The 15178-nt window shown below is 45.2% G+C and overlaps 1 protein-coding gene across 1 annotated transcript in view; it reads left to right on the top strand.

Moving 5' to 3' along the window:
• Window positions 1-15178, top strand: part of BRAF (B-Raf proto-oncogene, serine/threonine kinase) — an 805579-nt gene that overhangs the window by 332768 nt on the left and 457633 nt on the right. Inside the window, exon 9 of the mRNA XM_078668198.1 lies at window positions 14820-14859. Within this exon, the coding sequence (XP_078524324.1) occupies window positions 14820-14859 (40 nt within the window). The remainder of the gene's footprint in view (window positions 1-14819; window positions 14860-15178) is intronic.

Below are 15178 nucleotides of genomic sequence, written 5' to 3'. Positions count from 1 at the left end.
AGGACTTGTCCCTAACGGGCGACCCCAGGGCTCCCGAGAAGATACAGCGAGCCCTTGAACTTAGAAAGCAAGGCAGCAGCAGAGTGTACGGGCCCAGATAATAAAGTGAGTGGTGAAAGAGACGCTGGTCCGGATGTGCCTGCAGTCCCCCACCCCTGCTGCCTAACCCACTGAAGCCCTTTCTAGCAAATTGATAATACGGCAGTGGCACGTGGGGACCACCAGATAATGCGGCACACTGACAGCCCGTGAGTCAGGTCTACCCAGTGATCCGGCCCTGATCCGCCCTGCTCTGCCTTACAGACACAGATCGTAGACATTGCTAGACTCCAGAGAAACGCAGTCTAAGACCCGGTTTTTGAGGTAGCGGTGGTGGTCTGCCCGAAGCTTCATCCTCTGGGGCTGCGCGGCAGGAATCCACGTCATAGTGGGGAGCACTGACCCAGGAGCAGTAACCTAACTCCGGAAGCGGCGGTCCGACGGGGCCAGAGACAGGGACAGGTCGAGCTAGTACCCGCCGGCGACGGAGAGGGCGAGTGGGGCACAATACCCCATGTCAATACGCACGAGCGAGAGGAGAAACAGCAAGACCCAGCACGGCCCTCCTAACTTGCATAACACACCAACGGAACGGCACTGAGAGGGAAGTAACCGACCACTCACTGAGGCGAAAATGGTATGGAGGGGACCCAAACAAATGCCACCTAAGCAAAACTGGACAAATATGCGTTTGAGAAAAGCCCAACAGCACACTCAGGGACGCCCATCCTCAGGGAAAAACCAGGAAGGGGAGGGGAAAAAAAATTATTCTGGAAGACATCATGAAGGCACTAACCGGCGTGCAAACTACGGTGGGCTCTATATCCACCGACGTGTCGTTGCTTAGAGCCGACTTACACAAAATGACGGACAGGGTGAAGGAAGTGGAAATTGTGACAAAGTCGTTGGTAACGGACACATCGGAGTTATAACCAGCTGTCTCCCTCCTCCAAAAAGAGAACAAACTGTTAACAGAAAAACTTGATGATCAGGAAGGAAGGGCGAGACGGAACAACGTTCGAATAGTTGGCAGAGACAGAAGGTAAGCAAGCAATGGATCTCTACGTAGAGGAATTGGTAAAAACAAGGCTCCCACCCAAGGGCCTCTCAAACTTCTTCTCCGTAGAGCAAGCACACCGGGTACCAGGCGGTAGGCTAGAAAATAGGAGCCCCCCCGAGACCGGTGCTCGCGAGGCTGTTTAATTTTAGAGACAGAGATGCCATTCTCCAGGCGGCAAGAGTTGCTCCGCCCATACGTGTACGCAACTCTACAGTGACCTTTTTCCCGGACTACACTGCAGCAGTATCTAGACGTAGACGGAGCTTCCAGGAGGTGAAGAAACTACTAAGAGCCCGAGAGCTGCCGTACTCTATGATCTTTCTTGCGAAGCTTCGAATGGTTGCAGATGGACAGACGTGGTTCTTCGAGACGCCGGAAGCAGCCCAGGACTGGATTGACGGATGGCGAACAGTGGGGCACCAGAATCGTGGGAGTAGACATCGACAACGTCGAGAGGAGGACGAGGACGACCCGGAACCGCCAAAAACACAACACTCAGACTCGGAGCAGCCACTGAGCCAAGAGAAAGAATAGGGGGAAGGACGCGGAAATTGCCACTGAATATTCTGTCGGTGGACTGATCAGCAGAGACAAATGACTTGCATCACATTTGAGGCTGGACCGGCCGAGATGACGGGCGGAGCTGGGCCCCAGAGGTTACGGAGGGCTGAGGCCTACACTGGACCTCCTACCCCGGACACGCAAGTACTATGTTGTAGGGAGGGAAGAAGCACTCTGCTGAGTTGGGGTGGCGGGTAGTTGAAAGTCCGCTAAGCAGGGAGGCAGGGAGAGTGGGGAGGGGAAGGGGGGGAACAGTTGTTAGTTTTTGTTAATGGTTAGTAATGCTAGGTGGCAATGTCCAAATGGTAGTACAGCAATTGCAAGATAGGCTTCTGGCTCAGGCAATCTACACTTGGTCAATCATGATTAGTGGCAGGAATCGGGGGGAGCACGACACTCAACAGTTAGGCCCTTGGCTCTGGAGCCACGACACCCACCAGAGAGTTGGCGTTATCACGCACGCGAAGGGCATGGGTTCAGTGTACTGACTCGAACCACTTACATTTGTTCACCCCGGAGACTGGGACACCCGCTACAGTCAAAGGTCTTAGATGGCGTCGACTATAATCCACGATGACCCGGGAAGTAGGGCACAGACCACATCGATCTCCCACCTTATACTTTTATCTTGGAACGTCAGGGGACTAGGGGACAAAATAAAGAGGGGATTGGTATTACATGCACTAAAGCGTCATAGCCCGATGCTGGCGCTCCTTCGGGAAACGCATCTCACCGGAACAACATGTAGGGTGTTAGATAGTCGGGGATACAAGATGATTGCACACTCCGAATTTTCTTCAGGGTCCAGGGGAACAGGTATCCTAATCAGGAAGACGTCACACTTTATGGTCTTGCAGACTAAGACAGACGATCAAGGGCGATTCGCTGCAGTACAGGGCCAGTGGGAGGGCAGACTCCTAAATATAGTGTTGGTATACATACAGCCAGCACTCCATTCGGTGGCCCTACCAGCGCTAGGCGACTTCCTGCTCGCGCTCCCTGAAGGGGACCTAATCATAGGTGGCGATTTTAACACTACAATCGAGGCAGCATTGGACAGATACCCCACACGACAGTAAACGCCCAGGCCCACGCGGTTCCAGGGATTCATAGAAGCAACGGGTCTTATAGATATATGGCGACACACCCACCCTAATACTCGTCAATACACATATCACTCAGCGGTACACAATAGTCTCTCCCGGATAGACTATTTTTTGACATTGGGCGCCAGCCTCCAGACTGTCGTGGACGTGGACATAAAACCGAGAGGCATTTCAGACCACTCCCCGATAGTGTTGACACTCGCATGTCCGGGAAAAAAGAGACGGCGACTTTATCCCATCTATCCGGGATACCTTAAGGTTCCAGACATTAAGAAAGAACTCCGTGCAGTAACAAAACACTATTTCGAGGAAAACACGGCTTCGGTAGATTCTGCAGTAATATTATGGGAAGCGTACAAAACGGTCCTTAGGGGACAGGCCATTGCATCCATTACTGGATATAAGCGGCTACGGCGGAAGGAACTGACGGACCAAGAACTGGCCCTTGCAGAGGCAAATAAAGCTCACACACTCCACCGATCTCAGGACGCAGCACATACCTTACAACTCTGCCAACGACAATACAAAGACTATCTCGAACAACAGACCAGGACCAACATCACACTAACTAAACATAAGATTTATGACATAGGGGACAAGGCAGGTAAAATGCTGGCGTGGCTGGACAAGACGGGAGAGGGCACGAAGGGCATAAGTCAATTAAGATCGCAGGAGGGGTCTCTAAACTCACACCAGGAAGACATAGTGCGCATATAAGCCGAACACTTATGGGAGGTTTACACTCCAACTACAGTACTGACAGAGGAGGAGATACAGAGCTCCCTAGAACAAATAGAGATGCCAACTCTGACACCGGAGATGGCATTGGAACTAGAAAGGGAACTAACTCATGAGGAGCAATACGCAGCGATTACGGCAGTGAAGTCAGGGAAGGCACTGGGACCCAATGGGATACCCATAGAGTGGTTCAAGCAAATGTCGGATACGCTGGGCCCACCCTTGCTAGAAATGTACGTGGAAAGTGTGGAGGCAGCCGAGCTTCCGCAGGACCAACGTCTCGCAAGAATAGTGGCGATCCCAAAACCCGGGAAACCACCGACAGAGTGTGCGTCATACCGCCCGATATCTTTGTTAAATGCTGAGGTAAAGATATTGGCGAAGTTATTGGCGACCAGATTGATGGTCCATCTACCACACTTAACCCACCCAGACCAGTCAGGTTTTATGCCTCACAGGAACACAGCGCGCAACTTACGACAAGTGCAGGGGGCGCTAGCAAGGGTCCCACTGCTTACAGACCCGACGGCGATACTATCATTGGATGCGAGAATGGCATTCGATATGGTTGAATGGAAATATTTATTTGGAGTACTAAAGCGGGTGGGTTTTGACCCTAAATTTTGTGCAAGGGTGCGACTCCTGTACACCATGCCTGTGGCCCGAGTAACTGCTAATTGCCATTTATCAGAAGAAATGCCGCTAGCACGTGGCACAAGGCAGGGTTGCCCCTTGTCCCTGCTCCTTTTTGCAATAGTGCTGGAACCACTGGCAATGCTGATTAGATCAACCCCGCTACTTAGGAGCATTGTCTGGAAGGAAGGATGGGAGGACCGACTGTCGCTCTACGCCGACGACATGTTGGTGTATCTCAAAGACCCGGACAGCGGCATTCCGGAACTTCTTAATATTTGTAATTCACATGGGAGACTCTCGGGATACACGATTAACTGGACTAAATCAGTCATTTTCATCCTGAAGGGGCCTCCTCCGACGCTCCCTGCGGATTGCCCATTGTTGATAGCGGAAGACTCCTTTAAATATTTAGGAATACACATCACTAGAACCCACGCTGAATTTTTTGCTAAAAACCTGGCACCGCCATTAGAGAGGCTGAAACGAGACGTTGCGCATTGGGCATCGCTGCCCCTTACACTGCTCGGGAGAGCGGCGTTGTACAAGATGAAAGCACTCCCTAGATTCCTTTACACCCTGGAGAACACGCCAGATATAGTCCCGCCCCGTTACTTTCGACAGGGGCAGCACAAGTGACACTCCTTCTATGGGGAAACCGACCAGCTCGTATAGCTCAAGTGAAACTCCATAAAAGCTGGTACGATGGGGGAATCGCACTACCAGACCTCCGATTGGACTATTGGGCGGCGCAACTTAAAATAATAAATCACTGGATCCTCATACCCCAGAATGACCCAGCGTATAGGGCAGACAGGGAACAACTGGGTACACATAATATGTTAGAAGTACTATACAACAAAGGTTCGATCTCGAGGTTGGCGGGCCCTACTAAACACACAGCTCAGATCTGGCACGCAGCACAAGCTAAATTGGGCTGGAGAGGGGTGGTAACCACTCTGGGACACTAAGAAATTAGGTCACTTACGACGTAGTAAAGGATTCACGCACTGGGATGATATCGGCATATCCACGGTGGGAGACCTGTGGGATAGGAGAACGGTGATACCCTTTGAGCAATTACAACAACAGTATCAACTAGGCGCGAATGAAAAATTTAGATACTTACAAATACGACATGCCTTGCTAACAGTGATACAGCCAGAGACAGAATTAGCAGAGGCCTCCCCGGTGGAAGAACGGCTACTCACAGAGTTCCCGGAGGAAAGGGCCACCTCATTCACATACCGGAAATTACTGAATAACTTACCAGACCCCACTGCCACACTTAGAACCAAATGGGCGACAGAAGTGGGAAAATTGACCAAAGAGGTGGGAATATCTAGTAGGCTCAGGCTGGTGCAACTAAAGGTACTCCACCGCATATAATACACGAGAGCCACCTTACATAAACTGCAAAGAGCAACACACCCATTCTGCCTCAGGGGGTGCGGGGAGGATGGAACCTTTTTACACACTATCTGGGATTGTCCGGTTTTGGCAGCCTATTGGCGACAGGTGATGCGCACCATGTCACAAACAACGGAAGTATCACTCTTACCTGACCCGAGGAGGTGTCTGCTGAATGTGTGGGAGCCTAACGACCTCTCACGTTACATGCAAATTTGGGTTACGTTGGGATTGCTAATCGCTAAGCGTGATATTGCTCAGAGATGGGGGACAGTGGAGGCTCCGACTTTGGCGACATGGTGTAGAAACATGGACTTAACGATGGTCACTGAACGAACAGTATACGAAACCAGAGGCTGCCCACGGAAGTGGAATCAAGTTTGGGCAATGTGGAACCACTTTCGTGGAGACATTTGTGACCCACTACCGGAGTCTGAGGGGGAGGGTTCAGACGAAGAGGAAGAAGAGGGGTGAAGAATTAGTTGAGGGTTACAGGAAGGGTACCTGGAGGGATGATAAGACCTGCACACAGTTAATCTAATCTGCCGTAAATATATTATGTGATTTCATTGTGTTAAGAAATTTCCTGATTTATGCTATGTGATGTAATGCCACTCTATTGTTGAATTAATAAAAACAATTTTAAAAAAAGAAAAAAAAGAAAAAAACGAAAAAAACATGTACATTCAGCTAATATCATATTCAAAAAGTTACAAAGAAACATTAATCATATCTTTAAATAAAGATTATCATTAGTTAGGAAAGAAATGTATGGTGAATTATACCTATACTCTTCATCTTTGTATCAGCTATGGGTCAAAATGTCACAACAACAAAGGTAATGATATGGTGAATAAACGCTTAATCATGCTTAACCTAAAGGGTCTGGTAGAGTTTGCAAAATCCCAGATTCTTTACAATGGGCAGAGTCGGGAACATTACTGCCTTCTTTTTCACAATTTTTCTAAGATTACTGTATATATTTACAGTGAAAATCCACCAGTTTAATATATGTTCAGTAGTCTCTAGTTCACATTTGTATAGACAACACAATCTGGTTCCTTGTTGAATATTGTACCAGCTCCCCTCAATCTGCAGACATTGTATGTGCAAAGCCTCACAAAATAGATTTTCACTTTCAGTCAATCAAACAAACAGCATTTATATAGCGCAGCACTATCACCCTTAGGGGTACATTTGCCAGGCTTTTATGTCGGTATCAGTCCATACCTTCATGGGGCAACACTGCCTGGATAGCCAGGTCTGACATGAGGGGCATTTTGTCTGGTCTGTCTTGCAAAATTTCCTGGTTCAAGCCTTTCCCCAGACTCACCACCTGGTGGAGTATTGCTTTGGTATCTATTTATAATGTGAGGAATCTAATGTAAGAAGTATCCATCAAAAGGAATAGTTCCTTACCTTTGTTAATGCATTTTCTGATGGATAGTATACCTAACTGCAGATTCCTTACCGACCCACCCTCCTCCCCGTTGTGTGGAAATTCACATTTCTTCTCTAGACTAACAAGGTAATAATGTGGAGATCTGAACACTGGTATATTCAGATTTCTCAGGCTCTGAAGGTGCAGACAGGGATCAGAAAGAAATTGACATCAGTACGGAGGTTGTCCAGATATACTGGCCCGATGTCTCATATAGGGTAAGACGGAACTGACACGGAGCCACACAACGCCACGTTCCAAATTTTCCACGAAGTGTGGTGGAATTCTTTTTAACCAGAAAAATGCAATTTTTGTTATTTTTCTAACCACTACCATATGATTATGCAACTGAGATATCTTTTTACAGTTTCAATGTTTCCCAGGATTTTGAGTTTTACTGGCAAAGGACATCCGCTGTTCTGAAAATGATAGCTTTTCTTTACTCATAGTAGTCTTATACTGGGCAGTGAAAAAGGCAAAATCAACTATTTCCAGGTTAGTATCTCAGCCATATTGAATGCCTACAACAATAGTTCTTCCTCTTCTCAAACATCATTATCGTTTTACCAGAACTACAGCACAATCATTGGCTTTCAGAGATGGGCTCCTTCTGCTTGATAGTTGTAAAGTGGGTACATGGACTTCTGAAGTATCGAATAAATATATCTTCTCAAAAAATGCACTTATTGACTCTTGGTCAGGCATCTTTTTTCTCTTATTTCCAAGTTTCTTAGCGATATGGAATCTAGTTTACAGCCAGTTAAGACGGACATATAGCCAGAATAACTAACTAAGGAAAGATTATATTCATGGTGATTCCTGTACACATAATTTGTGCGCTCTCTACTTTAAAACATATACTCCTTACTCATCCTGTGAAAACGAAATGCGAGGGAGATGCTATGAAAATCTTTCAGACCCAGGATGGCTCATGGGGAAATTCACATGGTGAGGATTCTGCAGTTAGATAGATCATTTACTAGAAAGAGTGTTAGCAAAGGTAATTAACTTTTTCTTTTCCAAGCCGCCTATCACTTACAGATTCCCATTTAATGATCTAACTCTCTCTATCTTGATTTTTTTTAATAGCTCTTTATTCAGTTTCCCACGTCAAAGCATAGCGCAGTATAGATATTCAGGATTCAAGAGATGGACTCAGTTTTGTATATTTAACATGTGATAATTAGTGTGAGCTGTTAACTTTTAATAATGAACAGAAAACCATAACCTGTCCACCTTGCGTACATTTCAGCATCCAAAAGCATGTTTCTACTTCTAGCCACAACGGTAGATCACATTCCCATTGTCATTCATTGTAATAACATCTATGGCCAATCAGGCCTCCCAACCCTGCCTTTGGGTCATCCTACCCTTACCACTACTCCATGAAGTCAGTATAAATTGACGTATCCTCCCGAGTCACCCATGACAGTGTGGGGGGTTGACATTACCTCGATGTGCAGACAATGTGCACAGTATTTGCAAGATATATCCCTTTTCCATGGGCATCTCATCCTAGCCTGCAACACTAAAAGAATGGTTTCCCATTCAGTAAAGGACCCTCCGGTCCATGTTATCATTTCTGGTGGCCATAACTAACAGGGCTGTCTACGCTTTCCACTGCATCACTATACTCCATTTATCAAGAAGACACACCAGGTCTATGAATCTGGATTCATTCTTGGTCGCCACAAGTCTACCAAACCTACGCAACTGAAATGTCCCCATAGTATTATATAGATGTCTGCCAGTCAGATAAGTCAATATAGTCAGCAGGGATGGCAAATAAGGACATGGGAGCATTCACACTTCATGTAAATTAAAGTTTGCTAGTTCTTCCCTACATCTGTGACCAACTTTGTTGATCAAGGATGCATTTGAATTCTGTCTGTCTTTCTCACCATCCTGTGGAGGTTTCAGAACATGAAACTAGAATGGATCAAGTCAGGGCACTGCAAATGTCTCGCCCTAAGGAAAGTTCACAGTTTGCCACTAGTATCCTTAATCTGAAATAGACCAGTCAATTTCGAGGTACCTTTATCCATTCTGGTACCGGCAGGCCCTGTCCCCTGAAACAGGAATATCCCACATATGTGTCTATTGCAAAACATACATGGATATATACTATTAACAGGTCAGGCCTGTTAACTTTGTTAGTGTGTTCACAGTGATAATATTAGGCCTAATTCCTTTGGCAAATAACATATACTATCAGTTAATCCTAGCAGCCTATGGTTTTTGCAGAAACAATTGCTATTCACAACAGATGTGACTGTTATAGAGTTTTTGGATGTCAGAGAAGGCATATAATACGAAAAATAATTAAAAAAAACTAAAGATAACAGGAATTGGCAAATTCAACAGGCCTCACCTTCCAGTGGCATTACCCAACATTTTAGCTTTGCCAATACTTTAAAACACATGATTCTCATTTTCTGTTATTGCAATGTAACAAAAAAAAAAAAACCTGCTTTATTGCAATTACATATCTGTATATGCGTTGTCACGCATATGCCGGTATGTATCATTAAATAGCAAGCATATTTTGTTTTTAACTTTTAATTTACAATTCCATGATGAGGGCCCTTGTCTTGACGCAGTAAGTTTAAAAAAAAAGGGTGCTATTTGGGTGGCCAAATTTCCCCCCAACACCTCCCAAATTTCTTTTATAACAAAAGAACATTTAGACTGCGACATGCAGGGTGGGAGACCAACGTAGGAGTGAACTGCAGGAAGATAATGATAAAGGGGATCCTAGGGATCAATACAGAAGAGGACAGGTAAGCAGCCAAGAAGCTTGGGGTTTGGGTAGTAGTAATAGGTCGCGCATTTTTTCGGAGTTTGAGCTATTGGCATTGTAAATAACACTACCTTTTATTTATCCTTTTTAAAAAACAACACATAAATAAAAGGCATTGTCATTTACAATGGCAATAGCTCAGACTCTCGCAAACACGAGACCTATTGCATTGAAAATACTTGTTTGAATTCCTGTCCGCCAGTAACTTGAAAGTTGCCTGGCCATGTTTACAACTAAGTAGCATGCTTCCTGCTGTCACAGCTGAGCAACCCATTCATTTCAAAAGAAAAAATAAGCGCTTTTTGCAAATCTCTGCTGGTTGTGCAGTTGTCACACAGTAGAGTTAATGCTGGTCGCGCCCTTCACATGCAGTAAAAGAATTATTGTAATCATTAAAGTTCATGGGGTCTGTACAAAGATGAGCTGTGTTTGTGTATACTGAGCCATAATTCATTCAATGGAGTGTTTCAAAGGTGACCACCAAGTGCCGCAGTTCTCTGGGTTTTGTGACGGCAGTGGTTAATTGAGGGATAATACAAATCAACCAAATATCCCAGAAGAGTGCACGGCTTACCAGAGAGCGGGAAGCTTGGTTTCTTCTGTCATCTTTAGTAAAGCTGTGTCATGCAGGGGTTGGGGTAGACGCAGAAGGAGATTAAACGGGCACGATAAAAAAAAATGAGAGACTCCACCCCGTATTGTAGGCTTAGCTTTTCAGACTGTCCCCATTTTAATAGAATTGCTCCTTCTAACCTATTTAAAGACACTGTTGGACTTGGCCCTTTTTGCAGGGTCATCCCTGAACGTGTTGCCTTCCTCCTGTATTTTGTCTGACCTGTTTTTGTTGGTTTTATGACTCTGGGCACTTTACCATTGCTGATCAGTGCTAAAGTGCATATGCTCTCCCTATTGTAAATTGATGTATGGATTAGTGACTCCATGATTGGCTGGTTTGGTTTACTTGTCAGACCCTAGAACAGTGCACGGAGTGTGCCCAGGGCTTGTAAATCAAATGCTGCTGGTGGACTTGCAGCACTGGTTGTGTCACCCACAGAAGGAGCCTGTAAAAGTGTGTCTCAGAACTGCCATTGCAGAGCCTGTGTGCAATCTGGACTGCCATGCTGACTAGGCAAGTGCACCCACTTGCCAGTCCCTAAACCTTCCCTTTTCTGCATATTAGTCACCCCTATGGTAGACCCAAGGGCAGGGTGCATTGTAGATAAAAGGTAGGACATGCCCTGGTGTGTGTGGCATGTCCTAATAGTGAATTACAGCCATTTACGATTGTCACTATTGCAAGGCTACCTGTTCCCCATAGTCCAGAATGGGCAGTTTGATTATTACATCTTATAATCCTAACTGACTCAGGGAACTAGATAGAAATTCGAGTTTAGTATGCCTGAACTCAGAATGATAAAATACATATTTTAGTAAAGTTGGTTTTAACATTCTGTGTTTGAAAATACCACTTTTAGAAAGTAGGTATTTTCATGTCTAACCATCCAAGCCTGCCTCAGCTAGGTTGTGTATTCCTTGTCTGGAGTTTGAGTGACAGGGGCTGGGGGATTCCAGGAGACAGGTTGAGTCAGCAGCACAGGGCTGAATAGAGAGAGCTGCATATAGATGGGTGGGAGGAGTTGTACCTGGGACCTGAATAGGGCTGTGCCTTCACTCCACCCCTGTGGTGCGTCTGATGTCCCTGGCCTCCACTGTGAAAGGAAAGGAGTTATGTAAACAGAGTGCTCCGGGACTGACCAGAACTGGTTTGGACTAGGCAAAGGCTTCTCTGCCTTCAGAGAACAGAGAAACTGTGTATAAAAGAGGTGACCCAGACTCCAGAACTTTAGATCACTTTTTCTGAAACAAGAAGAAATCTTTGCTGAGGAGAGGAACCAGAGAGACTGAGGAGAGACTATTCCTAAGCTGAAGTGTTGCTTGGGGGATTGGCCTGCAGTGGTTGCCTAACTCCCAGAGAGAGGAGAGAGGAACTTTATGTGTACTTTCATCAACTTGTGAAGGATCTCCAAGGGCTTGAGAAAGAGCTTGCCTCCTGCTGAAGTCTCAGGGACAACAGACTTCACCAACCAGCTCCCCAAGAGTTCTTTGGTTGTGCCTGCAGTTTTGTTGGGCTTTCTGAGGGACTGCGTGTCGCAAAGAACTGGAAGCCCGACTCACGAGAATGTAGCGTGTCGCCGCCGCAGCCGTCGCATCACTGGAGAAGGGTGTCGCCCTTGCAGCTGTCGCTTCACATCGCCGAAGCGTCTCGCTTCACCGGAGAAGTGTTTCGCCGCTGTCGTCGCATCACTGAAGAAGGGTGCCGCCGCTGCAGCTGTCACATTGCATCTCATCGCTGAAGCACCTCGCATCACCGGAAAAGCGTGTCGCAGGGCCTGTCACGGCTCAGATGAATCGTTGAGTCGCCGCACGGCTGTCGGGCGTGCAAGCTTCGTGTCGCATCAAGAAGAAGACGCCATCTTTGTTTTCATTGCACCGGATCTTCATCGCATCACGGCGTTGCGGGTCGCACCACCACAGAAGAGCATTAAGAAACCGACCCAAACCCGTTCCTGCATGTAAGGAACCGACGCATCACCTTCCCTGCAACACTTTTGTGGTATAGCATTACACATCCTAAGGTACATTGAACTCAAGGTTTCGCATTTTAACATCTAAAGAAAACTAAGCTAATTCTACCATTTTAGGTACAGTATTGTGGATTTTTATCGTTTGTGGTCTTGTGTTAAATCTATATAAAGAATACTTATTTTTATAATACAACTGGTGTGGTGTCCATCTGTAGTGTTGTCACTGGATTACTGTATGTGTTCACAAATGCTTTACACACTGCTGCTGAGATAAGTCTGTCTGCTCATGCCAAGCTACCAAGGGGGTGAGCAGGGGTTATTTTAGGAGTGTACCCCCTTACCCTGACTGGATGCTAGGGTCCCTATATGTCAAAGGTACCTACCTCTGCCAACTAGAGACCCCCAAATCTAACAGACACCTACAAGACATTATCTGGATACGCGGTGGCAGCACAGAGAGGCAATCCTCAAAATAAAGAGAATGAAAAATGCACACACTATGCACTCAAATAGTTTGGATCCAGAACTTTGCTAAATTAGCACGCCATTGCTGTCTGTCATGAAAGATCACAAACGCTGCAGGAAAAAACCATTAAAAAAAACTTTATTGAATTAAAAATTGCCAACCGTTAAGTTCAACTGGAGCAGTTGGAGGGACTGCTAATTGGGCTTTTCCTACACTCCTTTCTTTGTTTCTCTGGGAAATACTTAGAGCATAACTCGTAAAATATGTCCGCAATCTAGGATGTCACCATCCCAGCTCTGTCGTTCAAGTTCCTGGAATGATACTCGCAAACACACCTCTGCCATTTGATATAGGGAATTAGGGCGGTGCTTGGAAACGTCCGCATGATAAAAAGAGAAAGTGGACCAAGTGGCTAAAAGTAATCTGTCTGCCATGTTATAAAGGTTGTATTAGTAGCAGTTGGTGCCTTGAGTGCTGCCAAACCAGTGGTAATTGACTATAGCTATAAGATTTTCTGTAATAGAAGAGTATTGGCTACTTGTACCTCTCATATAGTCTTATGTATTTCTGTTCTATTTGTATCTTTGTAACCCTCCAATTTACTCAGTATATTTGGCGAAGCCTGCTTATGCACTCCCACTACGCATTCAGGTCCCGAGGGAGCAGTTATGGTACAATACCCCATCATTTAACATACTGTCACCTGCAATACTTGTTAAGCTAAAAAGAAAGCTCTGCACAGGTAGCGGTGCGCCTACAAAGAAAATGGCATGTGTGGAAATCAAAACGGCTCCAGAAGAAATCGCGGCACTCTAGTTCCAGTTTGGTGCGGTAGAGGGATCCCGCTGTGTCACACCAAGGCAGCATAATTAGTTAGCCGTGCAGAACAAAAAAAATGCACATCTGCCATATTACAAGATACAGCTCAGCATCCTGGGTTGCAACAGTTGTAAAAAAAGAGTTCTCCTCAGCAACCCATGAACCTTGGAAGCGTAGGAAAACTGTAGTTGTGTGGTGCTGCTTCTGGAAAAAACAGAAGTTACATATGGCTGCATCAACCATTTAGAAAGCAGCAAAGAGGGTGACACTGCACTAAACCAATGGGGAGGGAGCATGCAGGAGCAAAGTCCTTTGTGGAATACAGCAGGTCTTGCAGACAGCGCATGCGCGCTACTTATGCTCGACCTCAAAATTAAAAAAATAAGAAGCAAGAGAAAGCCACCAGACAGGAAGCGGTATGGGAGCATCGAATAAGCGGGTGTGGGGGAAGAAAATACCGCGCTACCATGGAAGAAAAAGAAATGTTACCTCTCTGAATGTATGAAATGGAACATTGGAAGTCATCCAATCAAAAGGATGGTAAAGAAGCTATGCTCCAGAGGAAGAGGAAGGAAAGTTAACAAATTGGAAGCAAGAATATGAGAGTTACAAGAATGATAACTATTGGAAAGCAATGGGATGATCCAAATCCCACTGTACGTTTTTGTATTGTCCACAATAGCTAAAAGCTGTCTGGAGGGGTGACCTAAATAAAATAAAAATCAGTATCCTTCATATGGTAAGGGATATTCTATCTTTGTTGTTCTTTAGACAGTAGTTGCATAGCACTCGAAGTGTTCAAGGTTCTGTTTTATTTTTCATCAAAGTACACAGGTTATATTACCAACGCCATTCTGAGTGAGAACTATAATACAATTATTGCCTGCTATAGAATTGATGAGTTTAAATATTTCTTCCACACTAGATTGCATTCATTGAACTGTATGACGTTGATGACTGTCATTCTTGGTAAATCTCTGCTGGTATCATTGCCAGGTTTCCACAAATTATTTGGAATGTATGGTCTGTTATTAATTAGCTGAACATTTTTATTTTAGTTTACTTCTGCCAAGATATTTTTCTGGTTTTACTTTCATATCTTCTAATGAATACAGTTTGCTCACCAACACTGATACATTTCATGCTTATGTATGGTTTTAGGATTTAATAAGAGACCAAGGACTCCAGCGGAGCGAGGGAGGTAAGTTGCATCGTCCAACCTATTCTTTTCACTTGCAAATAAGTGCATGTTTCTCTATATTAAAAGAATGTGTATAGTGCTCATTTTTCTACGAGGACCATGAAATGCCATAGAAAAGAAGAATGAATGTGTAGAACACTTAGTGACACAGTAATAAGCACATCCATGCTCTTATGTGCACATTTATTTGTGCTATTATACTTGCATTCATGTCAACTGGCATTTGCGTGCATAGTTTCTCTCAAGCACAAAGGTCATTATTATCAATTATTATTAAATTATTGTCACCAGGGATTACTTTATTCTGTTTGTAGGAATA

Source organism: Lissotriton helveticus, chromosome 1_1 (genome assembly GCF_964261635.1).
Source record: "Lissotriton helveticus chromosome 1_1, aLisHel1.1, whole genome shotgun sequence".
NCBI classification, from domain to species: domain Eukaryota; kingdom Metazoa; phylum Chordata; class Amphibia; order Caudata; family Salamandridae; genus Lissotriton; species Lissotriton helveticus.
Note: the sequence above shows the minus strand (reverse complement) of the source record. Positions and strands in the feature narration are given on the sequence as shown.